The following is a 10,472-nucleotide window of genomic DNA, read 5'->3' as shown; positions in this document are numbered from 1 at the left end:
GGTTGGGATTGGGGGTTGGGGTTGGGGTTGGGATTGGGGGTTGGGGTTGGGATAGGGATATGGATTTCGGGTAGGGTTAGGGATTTGGGTTAGGGGTAGGGATAGGGATTTGGGGAAGGGGTAGGGGTAGGGATTTGGGTTAGGGGTAGGGATAGGGATAGGGATTTGGGGTAGGGTAGGGTAGGGGTAGGGATTTCGGGTAGGGTAGGGGTAGGGATTTGGGTAAGGGGTAGGGGTAGGGATAGGGATTTGGGGAAGGGGTAGGGGTAAGGGTAGGTGTAGGGATTTGGGTTAGGGGTAGGGGTAGGGATAGGGATTTGGGGTAGGGTAGGGATAGGGATAGGGATTTCGGGTAGGGTAGGGGTAGGGATTAGGGTTAAGGGTAGGGGTAGGGATAGGGATTTTGGGAAGGGGTAGGAATAGGGATTTGGGTTAGGGGTAGGGGTAGGAATAGGTATTTGGGGTAGGGTAGGGTAGGGATTTGGGTTAGGGGTAGGGGTAGAGATAGGGAATTTCGGGTAGGGTAGGGGTAGGGATTTGGGTTAGGGGTAGGGATAGGGATTTTGGGAAGGGGTAGGGGTAGGGATAGGGATAGGTATTTCGGGTAGGGTAGTGGTAGGGATTTGGGTTAGGGGTAGGGATAGGGATTTCGGGTAGGGTAGGGGTAGGGCTAGGGATTTGGGGATGGGGTAGGGGTAGGGATAGAGATTTGGGGTAGGGGAAGGGGTAGGGATTTGGGGTAGGGGAAGGGGTAGGGATTTGGGGTATGGGTAGGTAGGGGTTAGTGTAGGGATTTGGGGTAGGGGTAGGAAGGGGTTGTGGTAGGGAGTTGGGGTAGGGTAGGGATTTGGGGTAGGGTTAGGGATTTGATGGCGGTATGCGAGTTTAGCGGTACAACAGGAAGCGATACATTGAGGTTATACTGTATAATGTTTGACGACGGAAACTCTTATTTTGTCTTTGTGGAAATGACCCTCTTTGTCATTTTCACACTAAACTTAGCGAATTCCATGCCTCAATATAGTTCGTGGAAGCCTATTTTTTCAAAGAAAAACGAAACCAGCGGATACTTATTTTCTTTCTTGGAATATAACAATTAAATTTCACCTTTAGGCTGGACATGTTTCATGCAACTATCAAAACGTCAAAATACTCAGCTCACTCGTAAAGACGGTAGGGGTAGGGATTTGGGGTAGGGGTAGGGGTAGGGATAGGGATAGGGATAGGGATTTGGGGTAAGGTAGGGATAGGGATAGGGATTTCGGGTAGGGTAGGAGTAGGGATTTGGGTAAGGGGTAGCGGTAGGGATAGGGATTTGGGGAATGTGTAGGGGTAGGGTTTTGGGTTAGGGGTAGGGGTAGGGATAGGGATTTAGGGTAGGGTAGGGTAGGGATTTGGGTTAGGGGTAGGGGTAGGGATAGGGAATTTTCGGGTAGGGGAGGGGTAGGGATTTGGGTTAGGAGTAGGGGTAGGGATAGGGAATTTCGGGTAGGGTGGGGGTAGGGATTTGGGTTAGGAGTAGGGGTAGGGATAGGGAATTTCGGGTAGGGTGGGGGTAGGGATTTGGGTTAGGAGTAGGGGTAGGGATAGGGAATTTTCGGGTAGGGTAGGCGTAGGGATTTGGGTTAGGGGTAAGGATAGGGATTTTGGGAAGGGGGAGGGATAGGGATTTGGGGTAGGGGTAGGAAGGGGTTGTGGTAGGGAGTTGGGGTAGGGATAGGGATTTGGGGTAGGGTAGGGTAGGGATAGGGATTTGGGGTAGGGGTAGGGATTTGGGTTAGGGGTAGGAAGGGGTTGTGGTAGGGATTTGGGGTAGGGTTAGGGATTTGATGGCGGTATGCGAGTTTAGCGGTACAACAGGTAGCGATACATTGAGGTTATACTGTATAAGGTTTGACGACGGAAACTTTTATTTTGTCTTTGTGGAAATGACCCTCTTTGTCATTTTCACACTAAACTAAGAGAATTCCATGCCTCAATATAGTTCGTGGAAGCCTATTTCTTTTCAAAGAAAAACGAAACCAGCGGGTACTTGTTTTTCTTTCTTGGAAAATAACAATTAAATTTCACCTTTAGGCTGGACATGTTTCCTCAGCTCACTCGTAAAGTAGGGATTTGGGGTAGGGTAGGGATAGGGATTGGGATTTCGGGTAGATTAGGGGTAGGGATTTGGGTAAGGGGTAGGGATAGGGATTTGGGGAAGGGGTAGGGGTAAGGGTAGGTGTAGGGATTTGTGTTAGGGGTAGGGATAGGGATTTGGGGTAGGGTAGGGTAGGGATTTGGGTTAGGGGTAGGGGTAGAGATAGGGAATTTCGGGTAGGGGAGGGGTAGGGATTTGGGTTAGGGATAGGGATAGGGATTTTGGGAAGGGGTAGGGGGAGGGATAGGGATAGGGATTTCGGGTAGGGTAGTGGTAGGGATTTGGGTTAGGGGTAGGGATAGGGATTTTGGGAAGGAGTAGGGGTAGGGATTTGGGTTAGGGGTAGGGGTAGGGATAGGTATTTGGGGTAGGGTAGGGGTAGGGATTTGGGTTAGGGGTAGGGATAGGGATTTTGGGAAGGGGTAGGGGTAGGGATAGGGATAGGGATTTCGGGTAGGGTAGTGGTAGGGATTTGGGTTAGGGGTAGGGATAGGGATTTCGGGTAGGGTAGGGGTAGGGCTAGGGATTTGGGGAAGGGGTAGGGGTAGGGATAGAGATTTGGGGTAGGGGAAGGGGTAGGGATTTGGGGTAGGGGAAGGGGTAGGGATTTGGGGTATGGGTAGGTAGGGGTTAGTGTAGGGATGTGGGATATGGATCGGGATTTGGTGTAGGGGTAGGGATTTGAGTTGGGGTGAGGGGATGGTTACTGTGTGTATGGAAAACTACAATGGAAATATATAGTCCTGGCCTGCGGTGGGACAGGAACCCTTTAAGTTTTCAGTGTCAAGCTCAGGTAAAATACAGGTAAATTCATCTGAAATGGACTATAAAGGTAATGAACATATTTTTTAGTGGGGAAATATAGGTACTGTCGCGTGGCCGTACCACACACATTTAAAAGCACACACGGTAACTGCACGCTTCCTTGTTTGTTGTCCGCCCCCCGTCACGTCTATTAAGGAAAGGTGTAAGAAAGAAAACAAAGCTATTCATGTGAAACATAGTCAACGAAAAAGCATAAGCGTGTATATTGTAGCCATATCATATATGTCACTTAGTCCTATTTATGTCAACAGGCCAAGCTGACGTTTTGTCTGTTTCGTGTGCAGATAATATTGTTTGGTTAAGTAATTCTTATTGTTATGTTGTAGATGATTGTACATTTCAAATCTTTATAAAACATGGATTTTACAATATATATACATATCGACTTATTTATGTTGCATACAGTGTGTATATTGGATTCAACGTTATATTTCATTCATATCGGTATGAACCCCGGTTATCACACTGTATGTTCAATGAATTCTGTTCAACACATATACTTACATTATAAAGTGATAGTTATTAGCCAGGTAAACATTCATTTTCCCTTTTATTTGTGATACTTGTGTTTCTGTAATAACATTTCGGAACAGCTGATCGTTATCTAAAACGTTTGCTTTTAACGACGGTCTCGCGTTATTCAAGACGGAAGGAGAAGCTTCAAAACGACACTGATCCGGGGTTTTAGGCGTAAACCCCAATCAAACAAGCGTATTTATCGTACTTTACGAAAAATAACCATCAATGTCCTATTAAAGTAAGGAGAAAAAGAATAAGCAACGAATTTGTCGATAAACACATCTTAATCAATTTATCACTAACAATGTGTTTCAGTTGAGGAAAAAACAATGAAGTGTGGTGGGTTTGTTTTCTTTACAATGATATACAAGATATCAAAATCCATTAGGAAGTAAGAAAATAACAATTTGTAGTAAAAACTATGCTAATCTTTAAATGTGGCGTTAGTATCTTGCGTGAAAAAATCCGCTAGCGACAATTTCATCAGGAAACTACTATTTACACAGGTATGGCCTAAACCACTTTATATATAGTATACAAAACCGCCAAGGTGATTATGTCCGGAACCCTTGTAAGGTAAACTGTAATTAGACAGAGACAACAAGCGCCGTGTGTTATAGCTCGCGGTAAGACTGTGCACGGTCGTGATTGGGCGATCAAGTACGAGCAGACAACGGTCACTCATAGAGTATAAAACAAAACCCGAGGCCGGTCCGGAATTATTGCTGTTTTTGTTTGCACACTATAACGGCAGTATGAAGATCGGGGTATTGATATTTACTGTGATTGCAGGTAAGTTGTGAAAATAATTAATTAATTAATTAATTTAGTTATTGTTATTTTGGAGGGAAAGTATGTTTCAGCTTTTATCGGTTATTATTTTAGCTAAAATACTTTATTTTATAATTCGCACAAGTTTTAAACGAAGACACTTTACACTCGTTTATAAACAGATAAATAAAAAAAAAAATCTTGTGAATAGATTTTCTTTCCTGTTTTAGATTTTATTTATTCATTTTAAGTTTTAAAATTTATATAGCATTATAGGCCTCCAGCCCCGAATACAAGTTTTTAAATCAATATTTGATTGCCCATCAATGTCTCTGAGCAACATAATGCATTGTCAAATGATACTGTGGCAAATCCTATACCTCTACGGGCATCCACTGAGTATGCAGCCCTTACCACATATAATGCCATATCTTCGGTCTTAGCTTCATTGCAAAACTCATAATCATTGCGTTTTCACATGCAATGCATAAACATTTTTTTTTATGAATGACAATAGTGTTTTTCTTAAGTTCGAACAAAATCATAATGTATCTATCTATATGTTTTACTCCACAGAAATCAAAATGGCTTTAATGCGGTATCAATGTAGTATTATATTCATATTAATTGAAATAATCAATAATAATGATTATTATATTTAGATTTGAAAGATCTTGGGCACGGCAACATTGGATAAAACGCTGTCACATCATTTGACAATTTGCTAAATATAGGTACCTTGAGACATCAAGTAGAAAAACTGTGGGGAAAGGGGCAACCGGGGCATGTAAATACGATCATAGAGTCGCACATCGATGTCTTCTCTTATTATTCACAAAGAAAAAAGACACATAGTAAAATTCGTTTCTGCAGTGAGCCACCCATTACACGCCTCATATAATTATAATAATATAATTATAAACAACATTTGATATAGCGCCCTATCTAGTTTACATAAGCCACCCTTAAACACTTTACAGTACAAAGATATACAATTAATACACTTTGCATATACATTAATCAATACAATTTTGAGGAATTCGCAGGAGCTGCCTTGTCAGACGCTAACTGTTAGTCCTATGCCACCTGGCTAATATCTCCCTACTTGTCAGGCACTAACTACTAGTCCTATGCCACCTGGCTAATATCTCCCTATGTGTGTATGCCTGCGCGTTGAGTCATTTCCATGTTCTGTAACCTCCCTGCATTTCCTTTGTCGCCTCCTCTGTTTGATTTTCAGTCACCCCTAGATTTGTGTGGTCCGCCATTACAGGCTCCACATATGGTGCTAGATACTCCCACTCTTTTGGAACACCTGGTTTTACCTCTGGTTATATTTGTTTCATATTTTCTCTCGTATTTTTTGTGCCCTGCCCACTTGCGGTTGTTGGTTTTTATTCTCTGGCTTTGTTGATTTTATGTGTTTACCTTGATTTCGTGTTTTTTTTTTCATTTTATGTATTGATTATTTGGAATTTATTTATGTAGGTCTTCTATTGATAATATTCAATTTTACTTACAGCAGTGGTATCTACGGTAACGGCACAATGTAAGTAACTGCTTCGTGTATTTTTCATTCATTTATTTATTTATCAACTCATTTAGTTATTTTTCTATTTTTTTATTTGTTCATTTCATTTATTCATTCATTTTTTGTTTGCTCTTTTTAATTCATCACGATCATATCATAGGTTGAAATCAAGACATAGTAACAACCGCTTATTTTTTTCACCTTCATATGTAGCTAATGACGTCAGTTTTAGAGTTACCTCCCCTTAAACACGATAAGGGTTCGATGACTGACAAGTGAGGTTAACTTAATCCTCGATATCCAGGGGTTACACCCACTTTCGCTCTCTACACCCTTTGAATATGTCATAGAAAAATTAAAGGCTCAGTGTACGCCACCTTGCATCCTCGATATCCAGGGGTTACGCTCACGTTTGCTCTCTACACCCCTTGAATATGTCATGGCAAAATTAAAGGCTCAGTGTGCGCCATCTTGTTGATGAAACAAGAAGACTAGTTCGATCATCAAAAGAATCTCGCGGTCACGTAACGGTAAAAATTGACAGGCTTTGAAGTCGGGCGTCTCTCCTTTGTAATCTTCAAAGGACATGTATCAGCCTAGCGATTGGTCAGTTTTTTTTTTACTTGAGACCAATCAAACAGCTATCTTCGTGTCTTAAATTTTGCTATGACATATTCCAGAGGTGTAGAGAGCGAATGTGAGCGTAACCCCTCGATATTAAGATGGGTCATAGTACAAATGTATATATTTGAAACACAGCTAGCATAAGGTACTCTTAAAGTTATAAAGTTACCTTAGATATTAAGGTTTTGTATATCATTTACGAATCATTTCCGGGTATCAGTAATATTCTCCTTTACACAATTCTTTGTGTAAAAGGTACTGTTTTTGTTTTTGAAACTGTTCTAGCAAGTTGTATTGTCTGAATATAATTGAATGATCTTTTAAAAGTTGAAAATAGTTCCGATATTTCTCGTCAAGATTAATATCCATTTGAATTACAGTGACAACTTACCGAAGACGTCCCCGCAGTGCTATTTATTTTATTAGTTTTATTCAAAAATAAACATTTACCACTCAACTTAGTTTGACACAAAAATAGCAATAGAGATCTGGTCTCGTAGTGTTATAGTTCAGTTCATGTTCTATGTGAACATATGTTCTGCACTCTATAGAGCTTCAAAACAATTTAATTGGATTTGCAAATTAAAGTTGTTATTCTTGTTTACGTTAGGTTATACATTTGATCTGCAATGAATTTTGTTTAACTATAATTCATTATCTGCACGTAATAATTAAATAATGTTTCCGTCAAAAATCTAATTATCTCCAAATCACTTTTCCGTTGAATGATATTGTTTTTGGTATCAATTTTGCATGTTCAAAATTGTGATAATGCCTTTTTTTATATATATATATATTATTATATTATTGTTAGCTGTTACGGCTCTAAACGGAAACAATACGTCTGTTTTAACTTTATACGGTTTTGGAAATATGTACAGCATGTATATATATATGCTTCTAACTTTCCTGGCTAAACCTTGAACATGGACTGATGCTTGCGATGCAATTTTAACGGAAAAAAAAAGATGATTGCTATTCTATTGATTAATGGTCGTGTTGTTTTCTATATTCATAGCTTTTTGTTGTTTTTGTCCCCCTGCACAATTACATGTATCGGTAATTATATATTACTAATAGATGTTAGTTTTGTGGTTCAGCCATGTTGGTGATTCATCACCTGTCATGTAAGACACAATCCCTCATTTAGGATCGTGACAAAGCTTCCCCCGCACTTCTCTCGGACATCCCCGTTTTCGCCAGAGAAAATATAAACATGCCTCTCCTTACCTACGGAAAGACGGCTCATACACATTATCATTCTGAAAACGTCAACTCGCGTCATCACTTGCAGTATAGCTAGGGGAGCGTCATCACTTTATACAGTGTAGCTATTGTAGCGTCATCACTTTATGTAGTGTAGCCAGGGTAGCGTCAACACTTTATGCAGCGTAGCTAGGGTATCGTCGTCACTTTATGCAGTGTAGCCAGGGAAGCTTCATCAATGTATGCAGGGTAGCCAGGGAAGCGTCGTCAATTTATCTAGTGTAGCCAGAGTAGCGTCATCACTTTATGTAGTGTAACCAACGTAGCGTCATCACTTTATGCAGTGTAGCCAGAGTAGCGTCATCACTGTATGCAATGTAACCAAGGTAGCGTCATCAATTTTATCACACCAAGCGCATTTGATGATGATGCGGTACATCAGGTAAACCATTACAACAATTTTTACGGTAGGAAATTGCGAGAGAAAAAAAAAGTCAGTCGCTTCTGTCTGACGTAGACAACCCTTGGGATAAAACTTTTAAAAATTAAATATTCGGCAAAGCCTCGTACTAAACTAAATTTACCCTCGATTTGAGATTTCTGTCTACGTCACACTGCATCCAAGAATAAAAGTTTTATTTTTATTTTTTGTTTGGTGTCATGCAACACAGTTTTGTGTTTTACTAGGTAATCGTTATTAAACTTCATCCAATAAAAAGTATATCTTATTGCAATATTGGGATCGTATCATTTGAAATAACACATCCTTTTTAACCCTTCGCGCTCGAGGTTTTCTCAGTCATATTTCCCTCATTCATGATATATACAAAATAAGTAAGGTTTATTACCCCATTCAGAACACCTCACCCCTCTGTGTTCCGAGTGACTGAAGCGAATGAGAAGCGAATGACAACAGGTCGAACTAGTCTCGTTCAACCAGACTCTTGTTGTTCTCTAGCAAGCTAATTTAAATTACAAGTGAACAAGCGTCTGGTTGAACGAGACTACATGGCAAATAAACCGGATCTCCTTTATTGTTGCTTGTTTTTTTTTGCATTATGAAATAATCCTTTTGTTGTTTTTAAGTCTCATTGATCAATAATGTGTCAAGGTTGACCAAGGGGAAACAAATAATAATATCATATACATGTATTTTAACTACTCAGTACTATCTATATATAATAGGTCTTGTTGAGAGTCAATATTGTTTTCATTGCAAAACCGACACTGAAACTATAGTTCATGCATTATGGGAAAATAAAATTGTTTTTTTAACAAGTTTTGAACCACTGCTAGATGCGTTATTAATTACATTTCCTTTTATAAAGAAGCTTTTATCTTTTGTTTCTATAATATAAGTTGATAATTTAGTAATTCTTATCTTAAAACTATATATTTATTTATTTAGGCTAGATGTCTGCAAACTGGTCTGTCAGATTTATCTTTTAAACACTTAGTCAAAGACATTTATCAGGAATACATTGATACACGCACATATATAACATATACATAACAACTCGTATTTTGCTTTCAGATCAACGATTTTCAATTTCTATGTTTAAAATGGATAACAAAACATTAATGATGATTTTTTTTTATTTTGTTACAGCCGATTTCTACGAAAACTATTATGATAATTTAGGAGATTACCGAGATAATTACGGTGATATGTTCGACAACGATAACAATGGTTTCTATGGAATGCGCCCTATGTATGGGGGTGGCTTTGGGATGTATGGACGTGGCTTCGGGATGAATGGGCGTGGCATGTATGGTGGGTATGGCAACATGTACGGAAGAGGATTCGGAAACAGTTTCTATGGCAACCGATGGAGTTATCCTAGAATGAACTACTATCAGCCATGGAAAAGATCCTGGATTAGACCAAGCATGTTTATGGGATACTAGGGGAGATTACTCGACATATTTCATCACAGAATATTCTCTTTTGACGTCGAACACTCTTATTCCGAAAAAAAATAAAATAAAAAGGGAGGTTCCTGTGTATGCAGACAAATTAGCGTGCTTAAAGTATAATTGATATACTGGTTCCTATTAATGAAGAATTTCAAGAAAATTACATACACATTCTGACGTTTAGTAGAGGAGTTACTTCCCTTTGTTAATCGCCGCGGCGTTGTAGCAGTGTGGTTTATAGACCTTTTCATTTAAAGTAACTTAAAGAATCCGTTTGAAGAATTTTGCGACTAATTTGCAAACTTTAATGCATTTCCTTGTATCAAAAATCAAATTCAGTAACATTTTAAAATGCAATTGTAAAATACACTAAAACCACGGAATTAGATCCAAGTCCGTGCTTAAACTGATAATTAGATAGATAGATACGGAAACAAAAATAGAATAAACAAAAAAGGGACGTACAGTTATACGTCAATTTGTTGTGTGGTATGTTAATATTTTATCGGATTTTACTTTTAATACACAGTGTCTGTTAGTTAAGAATGCAATTTTATGATTTTATGATAACTGTCATTTTTAATACATTATTTATTTCTATAGGAATATTTTCTGAAGATTCAAAACCAAACACGATGTAGAAAGCACGTTTCTGACACACTCTGTCAAACTGAATCTTTCAATGTTAATAAATCGATATGTTATTTCATAACCGTTTTTAATGTGTTTTGTTTTTATCTCGATTTCTATTTCGGAAGCATTTCGGAATAAACAATGTTAATTTATGAAAAAATATAATTGAGAATATGTTTCAATTCTCACATCACGGCTATCAAAATATAAACTTCCCCGTGGATAGAAGAACGTATCTCATTGGATTCAATTAAACACATGACAGGGGAGATAAATCATCGACCTACCTCCCGCGGTCGAGGGAAT

General features: G+C 39.0%; 1 protein-coding gene across 1 annotated transcript; it reads left to right on the top strand.

Moving 5' to 3' along the window:
* Nucleotides 1–4,112: 4,112 nt before the first annotated feature.
* Nucleotides 4,113–9,994, top strand: LOC110458761 (neuropeptide-like protein 31). Its single transcript, XM_021510652.1, has 3 exons — nt 4,113–4,276; nt 5,778–5,804; nt 9,226–9,994. Exons 1-3 carry the CDS (start codon nt 4,240–4,242, stop codon nt 9,522–9,524), a joined length of 363 nt encoding a protein of 120 aa, XP_021366327.1. The 5' UTR covers nt 4,113–4,239; the 3' UTR covers nt 9,525–9,994.
* The last annotated feature ends 478 nt before the right edge of the window (nt 9,995–10,472 follow it).

This window comes from Mizuhopecten yessoensis, unplaced genomic scaffold (assembly GCF_002113885.1).
Source record: "Mizuhopecten yessoensis strain PY_sf001 unplaced genomic scaffold, ASM211388v2 scaffold9739, whole genome shotgun sequence".
NCBI lineage: Eukaryota > Metazoa > Mollusca > Bivalvia > Pectinida > Pectinidae > Mizuhopecten > Mizuhopecten yessoensis.
This window is presented reverse-complemented; position numbering and strand designations above follow the sequence as displayed.

Coding starts and splice junctions, on each gene's coding strand:
- LOC110458761 (XM_021510652.1), top strand. CDS start 4,240: ATGAAGATCGGGGTATTGATATTTACTGTGATTGCAG. Junction 4,277..5,777: donor GATATTTACTGTGATTGCAG/GTAAGTTGTGAA, acceptor TTTTACTTACAG/CAGTGGTATCTACGGTAACG. Junction 5,805..9,225: donor ATCTACGGTAACGGCACAAT/GTAAGTAACTGC, acceptor ATTTTGTTACAG/CCGATTTCTACGAAAACTAT.